The sequence below is a fragment of the Condylostylus longicornis genome, unplaced genomic scaffold, assembly GCF_029603195.1.
Source record: "Condylostylus longicornis isolate FDR11 unplaced genomic scaffold, ASM2960319v2 ptg000004l, whole genome shotgun sequence".
NCBI lineage: Eukaryota > Metazoa > Arthropoda > Insecta > Diptera > Dolichopodidae > Condylostylus > Condylostylus longicornis.
The window spans coordinates 9,047,775-9,064,971 of record NW_026577973.1 but is presented as its reverse complement, the minus strand read 5'-3'; the positions used below and the strand labels follow the sequence as shown (position 1 = coordinate 9,064,971).

The following is a 17,197-nucleotide window of genomic DNA, read 5'->3' as shown; positions in this document are numbered from 1 at the left end:
GCGCTTATTATAACTACATTATATTATATTAATTACATATACCATTTCATATTAAATTACTACACATATACATACATGTGTATATTATAACGAAATTCATCGTATATAAAATATTTGTTCATTCAATCTAACGGAAACGGAAATCAAAATCTTACTACGTTGTAACATTAATGAATATGTAAACATACCGTTATAATATATATATATGTATTTTGTATATAAATATTAAATTAAATATTTGCAATAAAATGAAAAAAAAATCAATTACAACTCAATATAATTTAAATTATTAAATAAAAAAAAAAATTCTTAAATATTATAAACGCTTGTACAATGCGTGATATTAAATTTTGGAATTGTATAAAACTTGCGTATAAAATATATGAATGTGTACGTGTATATGAATATAAAATATAGGTAGCATGGATTAAAGCTGATGCAAAAGCTATACTTGCAATACATGAGCATGTTATATCAAGTGCTGATCGTTTAACAGTTACCCATAATGATTATAATACTTGGACGTTATTAATTAGAAATGTTCGAATGGAAGATGCTGGCCAATATATGTGTCAAGTTAATACTGATCCTATGAAGATGCAAGTAATTATAATTATATAATACCTGATATATTTATATATACATATATAAAAAAATTGAAATACATATTTATATAAGTATTGTAAATTTTTAATTTTATTTTGAAATGTTGACTTAATATAAAATATTTGTAGAAAATTTGAAAATTTTACAATATCATATTGTAAATATTATTTGTAATATTATTTATAATTTTATGATGTCGAGGCTATAGATTTATAATGCGCGATAAAATGTATTCGAAGAACGATATCTGTGCAAAATGTCAAATGATATTAGATCTGCATTTAATTAGTTATCTAAATTATTTTAAGATTTCAACGTATGTTTTTTTTCGTTCTATTCCATTAAATCATCCAATTAAAAATTCTTTACCTAGTATTGTTAAAATTTTGTTCGAATTTAAATTTATTGGAAATTAAAAAAAAATTAATCTCAGAATATTCCTAGGAAAAAGAAAATAAGAAAAGAATATCGAAAAATTCAGTTTTCAAATTACGTGCTTCGCTTTTACGAAAATTAACACTTCTCTTTGTTCTTCTTTTTTAAAACTTATTAAAATTCGAGGTATACTTATTTGACAAATGACAAGTATTTTTACTATAAAATGTTGGCATTAAAGTGTCAAATGACAGTGGTTTTTACGATGACATATAATTGTGTATTAAATACTTATATACTTGTCCAAGTCTTAAAAAAAAATTGATAGAAACCTTAATACAATCTTTAAATTCGTTATTTGTTCAAAAGGATATTTTACTTCAACAATTTAAGATTGGAGCTCATATTAACTTTTGAACTCATGACTTTTCATTACTGTATGATTTTGCATAAATTTAGGGGAATACTTTTGAGTAATATTAAAATAGCAACCGATCGAAAAATTCACAGTAATGTAAAATATTAACCCATTTAGGCATGTGGGTATACTTTTGTACAAAGGAAGACTATTACATTTCTATCTTTACAAATGGTCGACAGGGCTAATAACCCCGAAGGAAATAGTGAGCTTTCGTGACACTTCGTTGAAATCCTTTTATTTCGAGAACCCTTGAATATATTTTCCTATATGCGCAATTGAAATTCATTCCCATATAAGACCTTGTTACTTCTATAGAATTATAAACTTAATAATTTTAAATTTTATGTGATCACCCTGGTTTCTCAATCTGCGAATTTACATATTATGACTACTTTTTTTCTGAAATAATCCAACCACGTTATAAAAACTAATTAGTGGAATTTTTTTAACCTTATAATTTTCATTAAAACAATTTTTTTTTGTTTTCTTTAATAATTAAAATAGGTTAAATTAAATGATTTTCAGATTCAAATAATAGTTAAAATAATTTTAGAAAAAATTGAGTCATTTCAATTTCCAACATAGTTAACTAAGGTAACAGTTCTGATAACAAATGGTAATTAAATGAGTGTAAAAGAGAATTGCTAAAAATTGGAAAAAAAGTTAAAATAAACAACATTTTTGCAAGTGAATATTCGCTTTTAATAAACAATTATTATCTTAGAGGCACGAAATACTGTTCATTGTAAAATAATAATTACCAGAATAAATTTAAAACAATTTCAAAATTAAAATTCGCAAAAAAATAATCGCATAAGAATTGAACCAATATTCCAACCAACACATACGTTACTCTCATATAAACTACAACTTTCTCCCATTAAAGTAAAATACTGCTTATTCAAAATTTCGAAAAATTTTCAGCGATATTTTATTTCTAATTTTCTTTTTCTTTTCTCTTTTTTGAATTTTAAAATTTACTTTGTACTATACTACGAATATTGTTTTTGCTTTATATTCAATGTCATCTAACTATTAAAATTGAATCCAAATTTTTTTTTTTTTTTTTTTTATTTTATTGCATATAACACTTACTTTATTAAACTCATACTAATTTGATTTATATATACTTACTTTTTGTTAAAAAAAGAAAAAAAAAAAAAAAAAAAAAAAAAAAAAAAATCATTTTTGTTATATAGTCTTTATATGAGAATAAATTTGTATTCTCTTCAGACATACTGAAATAAATAAATAAATAAATAAATAAGATATGTTATTTAGCTATATTAGCTCAAAGTATCTGTGATAGATTCCAAGTCTCCATATGGTAAAATTAACTTAGAATTCTATTTCGAAAAAGTAACATACTTGTCATATTGTCAGATAGGACTTACACGATTATAGAACATTTCCATCGATCCGATGAAGTCATCATGTAGCAACTGAATCCATTCAGGTGAAATCTAGTGTACAGTGAAACACACTAACAAAGTGGACACAAACAGAATATATTTTTATAAAAGGAGAATTTAGGCGCCTACTCGGAGAAATTGTGTGTATTGAAAATAGTAATGAATTACAATAACGCTCACAATTACTACCTTATTATACAGATACAAAGATTAAAGGTTAAATATTTATCTATTAAAGTTTTAATGGATAAAGGTGATCTATTAAAGGTTAAATATTTTTAGGATTTAGTTTGCATTGAAATAACATTGTACTCTTTTATGGACATTTTATTTTCATAAAAAAATTGTAAAAAAAAAATTCAAATTATTAAATTTTTTATTTATTCATTACGATATTCGATATTTTGTTTTTCTTCTTCATCACTGAAAATACTCGTTATTCACGAAGACGGCTTATTTACAAGTAGTTATACCACCAGACATAATAAATGAAGAAACATCCGGGGACATGATGGTTCCAGAAGGTGGTTCAGCGAAAATGATTTGCAAAGCAAGAGGGTTTCCAACACCAAAAATTACGTGGAGGAGGGAAGACGGCAGAGAAATAATAGCTCGTAATGGTCCACATGGAAAAACAAAAGGTATAAAACCAATAAAGTTATATGTTTAAGGTCATTAAGATCAAGTCTTCCAATTTACCCAATTACTCGAAATGCAATTCAAAAATCTTAACTATTGTAAAACAATATTATGACATAATTTTTAACTCTCTTTTTTAATATATGTTTATCTCTTTTGGCATATTTTTCCTTTTAAGGAATTGCTCTGCTTTTTTTGAATTTTTGTTCAAAAAAGTAGAGTAATTATTTTGGAGTGCAGGAGATCTCACTATAAGCCGAAGCTCCATCGACTCACGAAATCTTTTGAAATTTATATTCCCTGTCTCATGATTTTCTTATGTTCAATTTCTAGCCATCAGCGTAAAAAGCAATTGCATAACTCGGTATAAGCTAAATTCATTAATTTCCTCAGTTATAAACAAATTAAAATAATTAACCATAGATGGTTTACTAACATGCGGCAGTTATCCACTCCTTAAATCAGGGATTGTGGCATATCAACGACGTTTGCATGGTCGCTTAAAACGACTCTCTTGAAACATATTGGCTTTACAGCTGTCAATACTTTCCATATGTTTTATAAAAGGTTTATCATGTCTCACCTTTAGAATCGCCAAAAATACTTATTAGATTCATTGAAATTTCCAATCACCAGTTCTTTTGGTTTTAAATTCATTAAAACCAAAATTCTACCGAGTGATATGTTCTTACCAATAGTTTTTTCCATAACATAGAATTGTAGGCATTTAAAATTAAGTAAAGTTCAACAAAGAAAACAAAAATGTTATTTGAACTAATAAAACTATAATTATAATATTTAAATATATTTAACTTTGTTATAATTACAGCTCTTGCAGTCGAAGGTGAAATGTTGTGGCTATCAAAAGTTACAAGATCGGAAATGGGAGCTTATTTGTGTATAGCATCTAATGGGGTTCCTCCATCCGTCAGTAAAAGGATGAAACTACAAGTTCATTGTAAATAACTCTCATATGATTTAGTTTATGTTAAAATTAAACACTTTGGGATTAATTGCACAATCGTTTCTTTCTAAATACCTAAAAAATTCAAAAAACAAATGTTATTTTTTTATGTAACTATCTGATATGAAAGTATTTTTTTACTTTTAGTTCATCCACTAGTACAAGTGCCAAATCAATTAGTCGGTGCTCCAGTAGGGACAGATGTTACTTTAATTTGTAATGTAGAAGCATCACCAAAAGCAATTAATTACTGGCAAAGGGAGAATGGTCAGTATCGTACGTATTTTTCTTATTTTTATAAAAATGTAAATTTATATTTTTTGTTTGATCATTGGCTAAATTTTCGTTATGTAAGTTTGTATTTTAATGATAATGCATTAATGAAAAATCGTAATTATTCTGTTTGTCACACATTTAATTTTCATTAATTATTTTATTAGGATTTTTGAACAGTTTGCCGTTTAATAAAATATGAGTTTCCTTTTAACTCAATGTTTCATATGTACAATGTACGTATAAGGCCTATGCATATACGAGTGTAATACAATTATAATAATGATTTAGTATAAAAATTTCTAAATATTTTAAACTAATATTGCAATAATACCTGTGGTTTTTGAAAAGAACAATTACATAGCCTAGGAAGCCTCTTGCAACTGTAACTGCAAATGAAAAGCAGGAGTTACAGGTGCACATACAAACTCAAAAAAAAATTTTAGAACTGCAGTTAAAAATATCCTATTTCTGAAATACAACCGTTTTAACCGCATTGCGTACAATAAGGGAGGTTATGTAATGACATCAAATTTCGAATGTCTAATTTTCGGTGAGATCGCACTTGTCCCTTGTAGAGAAGCGTAAATAAACTATTTTTAGAGAGATGTCGGTCTATCCGCCTGTCTGTCCGTCACGGATTGATCAAATTTTGGGATATATTAGACCTCGGGAACTGGACCTTTTCGCGGGCTGGTTTTATATTTTTCAACACGTAAAGAGAAATATTCAACCGATTTTTTTTAAATTTCATATTTATATTTGGGGTGTTAGAGCAATGAACATATAAATTTTTCGGAAGCGTCCGGGCTCGGAAATCGAACTAGAGGACAATTTTTCTTTGTTTACATATCTATGGAACTAATTGATGGATTTTTGTAAAAAGTAACTGTAGTTACCGAACTTAACTGGCGAACTTTTCAGGGAATTCGAATAGCACAAAGCGAAACTCTACTAAGAGCCAAATTTACATTTTACTAGATATGAAAGTGTTTAAAAGGAATTTTCCAATCTTCTATAATACTTTCACAAAACTAGACAGTAAACGGTACGGTGCTAACCACATCCGATTTTTTTTTATTTGTTAGAAGTGTACAACTGCACTTATTTTGTTCTTAGAAAGCCGTAACTACTTATCTGTATAGGGCATTCTTGTTTAAACTAAATGTATTTTCATCTGTGGTATTTTCATAAACTCTTAGTCATATCACTTTTTATTATTCTATATATCTCCACTTGCCGTTCTTTTACTTATAATGAGGTGTCAATTTTCAACAACAATAAATTTAATTTCAGGTGAAATGATAATACCAGGCGAAAGATATATTATAGATGAAAAAGATATATCAATGTATGCCGCTGAAATGACATTACAAATAAAAAGATTACAAAAAACTGATTTTGGTGGGTACAAATGCATTTCTAAAAATAGTATAGGCGATACTGAGGGTACTATTAGATTATATGGTAAGATTTAAAAAATTTGGTATATATTGTATTTTTAGAAGTCTTTGAATTATTTTTTTTATTTAAATTTTAGAAATGGAAGTTCCAGGAAGAAAAAAATCAAATGGAGATGAAGATGATCATAGTTTTGTAAGTCTCTTAAATATCTTTCTATTATAGTCATAAAGTGTGTTACTTTTAAGTATATATAATTTCTCGAATAACTCTCGCAACTTAATTTAATTATACATTTTAAAGGAACGTTTAAAAGGAACAATATTCTCAAATTTATTTTTTTCTACAAGTCACGAATAACGTGTTTTAAACATTTTAAATAATTTAAAAAAAAAATTTTCCCATTTTATAGTAATTTTTTCGTTTTGATACCCTAGGAAAATGTTGATGAAATTGACAACGGAAATCTACTCGATGAAAGTTATACAAGAGATAAAAATCGTGTACATAAAGGATCACATCGTGGTGACACTGATTTTCGTCATAGTTCCAGTAATTCTGGATCAACATCATTATATTCGAATTCGTTAATATTTCAAGCAACAAGAAAATTCAAATGGATACTTAATGAAATTGAATTAAGGGCATATTTATTATTACAAATGATGTCATTATGTTCATTAATATCATCAATACCAACTATATTATTAGGAGTGTATAAATTTTCAGATATATCCAAATTGTTGTCATCGTTCAGATTTTTATGGTTTGCCATACCTCTTATATCATTATTATTATTATCATTATTAATAGTTGCATCATCATTATTATTTTTATCATTATCAAATATAACAGTAAATCAAAATAGATTTATGTTATTTGAAATAGATAAAAAATATTTTTTATATTTTAAGAAACAATCAATTATTCAAATAATATTATTTTCAATAATGTTAAAAATTTCATTTTTATAGTTTTTATTTTATATTATTATAATAATAATATTAGTCCTATTAGTTAATTGTTATATGATCATAATGATATGTAATCAGCATTATTTTGTTTATAAATAAATTGCTTTTCAGTGTTAATCATAAAAATTATTATAATTATAATTATATTGTATAAATAATAAAGTATTAAAATTATTCTTTTTCTCTACCATAAAAAATTCTCGAATCGGTGCCGATAAAACTAACATTACATTAAAATAAAGCTATAAGTATATATATATATATATATATATATATACAATTAAATATAAATATACAAATTGTAACTCTCTTTCCAAAAATAAACTGTCTGATAATAAAGTAATAATTTTTAAAAATCAAATAATTTTATATAATTCTTAAAAAATTTAATATTGCAAAATTAACCTTAAAATATCTAAAGAAAAGTTCGAAGTTCAAAAGTTCTAACCAATATTTTATGGTAAACTTCACTGTTTCAAATTAATTTTGGCTCTTACTCTATAATCTGAAATATTTGATTTAATTCTTTGTCATTGTAATATTTGTGAATCTTATAACAGCGGCGGCGCGCCTTTATTTCCGATTGTATTCAAATTGTAGTATAAAAGCTACTGTGAAGATTAATTACTTGCAATTCAAAATTTGCAAATAAGAAATTTAAATTTTTCCCTTAACGAATTGTTTCATTGAAAAATTACGATATTAAACTTTTCACATTTCAAGTATAATGGAATAATTAAAGAAAAAAAATTATTTTCATAAAATTTTGAAAGAACTTTGTATGTAGTCGGTTTGTTGACATTTTTTTAAGAAAAACTAACATTTTTTTTTGTTAAATTCCTCGAAGAGAAATCTAATTTCTGTGTGTGAAAAAAAAATCTCTAGAAAAGTAAAAAGACTTGTTTAAACAAATTTTTGTCATAAATTAAATTTTGTGTAATCAACAATTTTATATTCTATTCTACAGTAATTATCAAGTAATAAATATTTTTGTGTTAAAACAAAATTAAGAATTATTTGAAGAACTTTTGAATTTTTTTTAATTTTCTTAGCATATTTATCTTATTGGTTCGATTATTTTTTAATCGTGATCACATTATATGCATTGCCGTTTTCCAGTATGTCAAAGATTTGACGATCATATCTTTATCATATCATTCGCTTGATTTTACAAGTGACAATTATCTGCAATTGGGAAATTTTCGTAATTCACATTTTAAAAACTTTTACAATAAAGTGGAAAAACCACTTGTGCATCAGCCCTTAAATAAATGCAAGAAAACGCTAAAGTAATAATCAGTTGCGTTGTCAACGTATATTGGAATTTATGACGCGTACGTCTTGCAGAGCTGGATTTCAATTTTACGAAATTCAATTTTATTATGGAATTAAAAATTAAAATTTGCAAATACCAAAATATTTTCGACCATTTAATTTCAATGGAAATAAAAATGGATAAAAATAAATATTTTCGTAAACTTAATTTCTTAATTTTAATAATTGTATTACAGAAAAAACAAAATTGAATAGAGTAAAAATAATTATTATTATTTTTTTTTAAATTAACTAAATTATCAATATGTTAAATAAATTATTTACAAGTTAACACAAAATGTTTTAATAAATTTGTACAAAATAACAACTCAACCTATTTTTTAAAAAGGCCCACGAAATAAAATAGTTAAATGAATAAAAATATTGAATAGTTCATAAATAATTTCAGTATTCAGCAATATTTTGTTCGAAAACTTTTAAAAAATCAAAAATGATAAATATAAAATAAAATGAAAAAGAACTTATTTGTTATATATAAAATTATATGTCTGGTATATTTAATTTTTAATGTCAAACTAACATTAATTAAAATTTATTTAATCTATGATCTAAAATAAAAACGAAATCGTACTAGGTTTCAATTGCCGTTCGAGAAACAATAAAATATTTTTTGAAACTAAAATACACACACGTACACACACGTAATTAATTATTTTTTCTTTATATATCTTTTATTTAATTTTTTTTTGTCAAAAATTTAATTATATAAATTAAAATAATCACTTAGCCTTATATTAAAAAGAAAGTCTAAATTTGGAGATTATAATCTCTAAAAAAATTCAAATAATGAACGCCTAAACAATAATAGTTCATCTTATTACATGCGGGGAATTCGCCAAGAAAATTGATAAATATAACGGTTTGTTATTATGAATAACGAGAATAACGAATTCGTCAGATTTCTTTACGAAATCGGGATAAAATCTTGCAAATAAATATATAATGTGGCTAAAACTTGAATTTGCTTAAAGAAAACAAAATTTTATGCAATAAAATAATTTTAATGCTATCGTTGAGTAAAAACTCCCAAGCTGTCATTGCGTAAAAGACAGGCAAAAGGTCAATTCACTACACATAAAATACCATAATGTTAGCAAATTCTCCAATATCTTTCTCTCAATTTCTCTAGAGCATTCGATTAGCTTGGCAAATTCGCTGAACGTAATAAACCTACTTATCTTTTCAATTTTCCTTTAGAAAATTTCACTTTGATACTGTGCCAAAATAAAAAACAAAAATTATTTTAAGTTTAAATAATATTAAATATTTTATTTAATCATATTTCGGTATTTGTATATAAACACATACATATATATATATGCCTACTATAGGAATAGAAATAGGTATACTTTAGGAGTTCTTTTAAATAAATTAGTTGATAAAAAAAAAATAATTGATTATACTCGTACATAAATCATTAAAAACTAAAATAAAAATAAAAACTACACCTTAATATATAGAATATCCAAAAAAAAGAATAGCATAAAATCGAATATAAAATTAAGGATTTTTAATTATTAAAAAAAAACATGATATATACGTACATATTTCAAAGACTCTAATCAAAAAAATCCTTAAATGAAGAATTTGGCCTGAGATCTAAGAAATTAATATTTTAATAATATTATTCTACTCGCAAATAATAATAATTTAATTTTATTTTATGACGTAATATAAAAAATTCGCAAAATTTTGTATTATTTTTCTCTATTCACTGGACGCGTCAAGTAGATGAGGACGTTTTATCTTTTATAGTTCCACTAAACGCGAAACGTAACTTAACAGTATTGGCTTAACAGAAATTGTTATGCCAATAATGTAAATATTAAATAGAAGAACAAAAAATTTTGTGAAAATCTAGAAACGTAGCATTTCTAAATTTTTGACAAATTGTAAGAGGAACGTCTAATAGAACAACAAATATGGCACCTTACGTGTGATTCGTTTAGTAAAAACTACGGTTTATAATATTGTCCCCGAAAACAATACAGATTTTATTATTTTTGGTGCAACTCTTTTAAAAACTTATATTTTTTAAATTTTTGCAATTGTGGTCAATTGTGAAAATTATTAAAATTTCATTTAAAGAATTTTATGATTTATAATAAACATATAAGTATGTATACATATGAACACATATATAAAAGAACTCTGCTATATAATTATAACATTATATTATGTAAATATAGCATATAATTATAACACATAATTACATATACAAGTATAACAATTTAATATTTAAAATATTATTATATTATTTTTGCGGACAAAGTTCGCTTACACATATTTATTACTTAAACATATGTTTAAAAAACATATATATATATATAAAAAATGTTTGTTATTATTATGATTAAAAACCAAAAAAAAAATGCTGTAAATAAATTTAGCCTAATCAAAATGTTATAAATATAAAAATAATAATTTAAATTTAAATTATAAAATCCAAAAATTAAATACAAATAAATTGAAAATGTAAAACTAAAACAAAAAAAAGAGAAAGAAATGTTTTATAAAAATAATTAAAAATTTATCAAAAACTAAATAAAAATTAAATAATATTTCAATGTTAATATAAATGAATAAGTAAATTACTATTTAGTAGCTGAAATATTTATATAAATATAGATACATATACTATATTAAAATAAAAAAAAAATAATAATAAACTTGACAAACATAAATTGACAATTTTTTGATCAAGAAATTTCCAGGTACAATTCTCAACAAACCCTTACGTTCGGAAATAAAATTTATAAGCCTATATTTATGGGGAATTTGCCACATTTTGCGAATTCAACAAAAATCTGATGAATGAAAATAGAGTGTGACAAGTGCGCGAGTTCGTCAAAACTATAAAGAATTTTATTGTGATAAACTGTCATAAAGTTTGTAACCATCTGAAAGAGGCATCTCCCCTATGGACGTGTATATAGTACTGATCAGTGTAATATTCTGCGTTGAATCACGATGTCCGTCCATTCGCCCATTCATCCGATCGCACGATATTTCAAAACGAATAAAGCAAACGGTAACAAACTTTCATAAATTTTTTCTTTACTCCTTCGCAGGCTGCTATTGTAATTGAAAATTAAAATTCTACTAAGAAATTCATATACAAACATAAAAATGGTGGTAAAAATGGATTTATTTATTGAAATTATGTTATCCATTATTTTTAATACCTCAAATTAGGTAAGCGAGATTTAAATTAATAATTCAAAAAAAATATAATATTTATTTTTTATTTTTGAATTTGTATTTATTCGAAAATATTAATTTTACTCAATTTTTATTAAGATTCAGTCTGTTAATTACAATAATGTTCTATTAAATTTTTAATTTGTTTTGATATTCTATTAAATTGATATTTTCTATATTTAACTCTTCTGCAACAAAGTTTGATAATGTTATAGCATTTTTATATTGCATTTTGTCAAAAATCTCAAAAAACCTGAAAAATGTGAAATATTGAAAAAGTTTATATTTACAATACAAAAATCTTCATAAAAATTTTGACTGTATTTTTGTATATCCCAATAAATTTAACTTGTACTATACAATACAAACACAATTTTATTAGTTTAGGTTGTTGACAAATTCTCAATAAATTTTAATTATATTATACTTACACATAAACATCTCTTAGTCACAGTATTGCTTAAGTTATAATGTGGTTTATTTATTTATTAACGGCATATATGGTCGTACAATGTACAAATACTACTTCTTCATATCTTTTGTGAGCAACAAGCATTTTGAGTAATACCAAGTGTTTTGTTTCATACAAGGTACTATAGAAAGTATCTACTTAATGACAATTTAAAATGTAACGGTTTGTATAATATCATTTACTTTGCTTAGAATTTTATAGTTTTAAGAACATTTGCCAGGGATGTGTAAAATCTATTAATCGAGTCCGAAGAAAAAATTTTTTAGAGTTCCATGTCCGGCGAAATCACAAAATAACTAAAATTTAAATTCATCTTAATTAAAACTTAAACTCAAGTTGTATCAATAAATTTATAAAATTAATTTGTATCAACTTCAAAGTACGTTTTAGTTTTAATAAAGTTGGGTCAAATCAATGATTTGTTGCACTTTTCTCTTCAACAAATGAAAATTTTGCTTTTAAAAACAATCTATGTATGTAGGTATACTTACTTCAACTACACTATTAAAATTACTTTCCTTCACATACGAAACTATTTCAAGGATTGCTTAATGCAAGATGAACGATTTATACAGTCTTTGAAATAATGCAAAAAAAAAGTTTAGAGAGGTGTTAACATAATGCTCGGATTTTAAAACGGATTTTAGATAACGGTAAATTTTGGAGGCCATTTTGTTTTTTTAAAGTTCAAATATAGATTGCCCCGATAGAAGAATAGCATCACTACTTTTCTGCGTTTGCGGAATTTAAAAAACGTTTGTGGTGTTATTACAATAAATAATCAAAAAATGACATTTTTAGGTGTTTGAGGACCTACAACTTTTAAAGGGGGGAGATAGATAAAATTTTTCTTCTAAGGAAATAACTTTCTGATAAAAATTTATGTACATGTATAATTTCGTCCTTCCATCTTCAAGGGTGTAGAAGTTTCGTAAACGGACACATGGACAGACGGACTGACGGACGAACGAGCGGACGCACAGACAGACGGACTGACGGAGGGACGGAAAGACGGACGGCCAGAGTGAAACTAATAAGCACTTTTTTCAAAAATTTTTGGAAAAGTGCCAAAAATTAAAATTCATTTCTCACACATAAAAGTACGCCGAGTTAAAATCACTTAATCACCACAGTGATCACTGAAAGAACCAAAATAACAGTAATGTTTTGAGTAAAAATTTTTTACTCAAAAATAAAACATTATTCGAGTATTTTACATTAGATTTGTCATTTAGTGTAATTTGTTCTATTTTTACTTGAAATTTTTATGGAGTCTTTTATTATTTTTGTTTAGAAATTCAGAATTCTTACTTTGTTAAAAAACAGGTTATTTTCAAAGCTAATGAACTTTTTAATAACACTTGTAATAGTACATTCATGTAGATTAATTTATTTTTTTTATTTATTTTGAAATAAGCATATATGTATCTACATATATTCTTTAACAATATTTATTGATAACAAATTTTAGTGGGCCATAATGTTAATGATCTTTTAATTATAAATTCAAATTGATTTAGAACTCTTTAAAGTACGCACCTCATTGAATAAATTATTGACAACAGTTAGAGAGATGCTAGTTTTGTTAAATGTATTTATCAAAGAATTATTTTTAAAGATATTGGTATAAAAATTAAAACTATATCATATTCAAATCGTTGTGTGCATTTATTTTAGTAAAGTAAAAAAATGAAGCGTTTACTCGTTATTTGTATTTTGTGTGGAATTTTTTCATATGTTGCAAATGGTAAATTTATTTCTATAGCTACATACATATATATAAATATGATTTTAAATTTATTTTGACATTTAATACAAATTTTGTATTTGGTTCTTCTGTTTGGAAATTCGGCATCAGAAAGGAAAAGTAAAATCATGCCATCGTACGGCATTTATAAGTGGAAGCAAAGTCCAGCACCACCAAACCCACCGCCACCGCCACCACCACCACCACCACCACCTCCACCACCACCTCCACCCCCACCACCGCCTCCTCCACCACCACCGCCTCCTCCACCACCACCACCTCCACCACCACCACCACCACCGCCTCCACCACCACCACCCCCTCCGCCACCACCACCACCACCACCGCCACCACCGCCACCCCCGCCCCCAATTCCAACATTTCCGCCGACAACACCAAACGGATGAGTCCAGGATAATAATCAAAGGAAGTTTTAAACAGAGTGTAATTTATAACTTTGAGAAAAAAAATAGATTTCATCTTAATAAATAAAATTGAAATATTGCCATTTAAATTTTTCACATCTATGAATATGCATGCTAAGTGTTTAGTGTATAAATACGGAGTATGTTAAGAATAAAAACTGATTTTTTTTTAAACAATGCATATAATTAAGAATGTTTTTCTTATATACATATGTATGTATACTTGAATATTGAATTTTTTATGTTTATATCACAAATTTCAATAACAAAAATATGGTTTAGATTTTTTTTTACTCCATAAGTCACGAAGAAATTTTGACTTTTTAAAACAGTCAAAACTGTTTTTTAACTATAACTTTTTTTTTGTATTTATAACTTTTTTCTTTATTTAATTGACAAACATTATTTTAGGCAGGTAAATTATGGGGCTAAAGTATATTATTCTGGGTTGACTGGTTTTGTAAATGTGTGCTCAATTATACCTTATAAATATTAAGGAAGTTTTAAGGGAATTGATGTACATACTTATTCGATTAGCTGTCATATACGACCTTTAATTTTAAACGGCAGCTATGTGAGCGAAAACGCTGGACAGGCCCGATAGCTGCCATAAAACCCTTTTCCAAATACTAAGCTGAAACTTTTTCGGGGGGTAGTCTGATCATTATAAGTTTGAAAAATAAAGAAATTTTCTAAAAGTCAACTCTTGAAGTTAGGATAAATAGCTTAGATATACAACCTACATTTCATAAACCTTTTCAAACTTTTCAGTTTTAACTTATATGACTCCATCATTTCAACTTTTTGATGAATATTAAATTTTATTTTTTAAAGATATGGATATATGTATATACAATTTAATTTAAAGCTAAGGTTTTTAAAGATAAATGTATTTCATACAAATTTGTGTAAATAAAAGCTCCTGATGAATTGAGCTATGTCACTAAAACATAGAAAGCTTACAATTATATAGGCATTACAAATTATTAATTTTCTATTTTTCTACCTTTAAACGTTTAAGCTATACCATATAAGAAACACGTTAATTTTCTCATTGATGATGTAAATTAGTTTACCATCTTTTTGAACTTCAACAATTGTTGTCTGTTTTTTTTTTGTTTACCTATAAAAGCACCATAAGTTTTTTAATTAAAACATAAAGGTAAATTTATTCTACCAATTAAGATGCAGTTCAAAATCGCTAAATTATTAATTTGCTGCAGCATATTTGTCGTACACAACGGTAAGAAAAAAATTTATTTTTACATAACTTGGATTATTTTTTGGTTTTATATTGTATTCAAATACAAATACAAATTCAAAAACAAGCAATTTTTGCAAATTCCAGCTATTAGACATGAAGATGTAACTGCTTATGAGAACATTAGAGGACGGTTTTTCAAAACGATCGCAACCACGGCATTACCACTACCACCACTCCCACCACCTCCACCAATTCCACCACCACCACCAATTCCACCACCACCACCTATTCCACCCCCAATACCAATACCACCACCGCCACCGATTCCACCGCCTCCACCCATTCCGCCACCACCGCCAATTCCGCCGCCACCGCCGATCCCACCGCCACCGCCCATTCCCCCGCCACCACCAATACCCCCACCTCCACCCATTCCAACATTCCCCCCTACTACTCCCGGAGGAGCAGGATAAATAAATAAGCAGAAGATCCTTAAACGTTTTAAGTATTTTTATGTCTAAAATGTCTAATATTAACGTTCCCACCAACAACAACGCACAGATTAGCCAGAATAGTATATACAAATTTTTTTAGCAGAGTGTGTAGTTTACATTTTAGATAAAATATTAAATTTTATCTTTTTAAATAGCAGCAAAATATTGTCACTTATTGAAATTATTTTTAAATCCATAAATTTATGCATACTTTTGAATACTAAGTGTTAAGAATAAAAATCGAATTTTTTTAGTAATACATCACAATGTAATTGAAGGTATGTGTTGTTATGTATATATAATTAAATATTGAATTTTTAATGTTTATATCACGAATTTCAATACAAATGGCATACACCTCAAAGAGATTATTTTAAATTTAAATATTTAACAACCAATTAAATATAGAAATTTTGTAATTATTCGACTAATTAAATCTAACATAGGTTCCGAAAGTTTTAATGGAACAGTTCTATACTGTTTCGGGTAGATATCCCTGTCTTTTATAGACAGATTTTCAGGGTATAACATATAATTCAGTCAAGTTAATGACATACTTGAGTATCAGACAAAAATCAGTAAAAACCATTTAAACTTTAAAATAGGTTAAAATCATATCTAAACTTGTTACGAGTATAAAAATGTTTGTTGTTCTATTTCAGTATCGGTTTATTCATCAAAAATTAAAGTCTTGTATATTATTTTGAAATTTTTTTTTTGAATTATTAGATCAAAACACCAACATTTTAATTTTTCGCAGGATAATCTGATCATTAGATTTAATAAATAATGAAAGTTAGAATGCATGTAGATTTTTGGAAAAGTCTACATTTACATAAAGTTTTCAAAGTTTGCAGTTCTAAGCAAAATAATCATTTAATTATAAAAAGCCAAGGTTTCTAAAGATAAATATATTTCGTATAAATTTATGTTAACTGTATAAAACGCTGAATATTAAGCTATGGCTTTAAGAGATACAAAGCTTACAACTGTCAATTTTCTGTATTTAATTGCAACATCTACTAACTTTAAAAGTTTGCACTAAACCATATTAAATACGTTAATTTTCTCATTGACAATGTAACCACCTTTTCTAACATTAATTTTTGTCTGTTTTTTTTTTATTGTTTACCTATAAAAGCAACACACTTTGTTTAATTAAAACACAAAGTTTAATTTGTTCTACCAATTAAGATGCAGTTAAGTATCACTAAATTATTAATTTACAGCAGCATATTTGTCGGTAAGAAAAAA

General features: G+C 26.0%; 1 protein-coding gene across 1 annotated transcript in view; it reads left to right on the top strand.

Moving 5' to 3' along the window:
* The window catches only part of LOC129612846 (lachesin), a gene marked incomplete at its 3' end in the record, with an annotated part of 31,875 nt that extends 24,891 nt beyond the window's left edge, over positions 1 to 6,984 (top strand). Inside the window, exons 5-11 of the mRNA XM_055526635.1 lie at positions 418 to 603; positions 3,263 to 3,455; positions 4,283 to 4,411; positions 4,565 to 4,684; positions 5,987 to 6,157; positions 6,231 to 6,286; positions 6,529 to 6,984. Coding sequence (XP_055382610.1) covers positions 418 to 603; positions 3,263 to 3,455; positions 4,283 to 4,411; positions 4,565 to 4,684; positions 5,987 to 6,157; positions 6,231 to 6,286; positions 6,529 to 6,984 — 1,311 coding nt within the window. The remainder of the gene's footprint in view (positions 1 to 417; positions 604 to 3,262; positions 3,456 to 4,282; positions 4,412 to 4,564; positions 4,685 to 5,986; positions 6,158 to 6,230; positions 6,287 to 6,528) is intronic.
* Between the last annotated feature and the right edge of the window lie 10,213 nt (positions 6,985 to 17,197).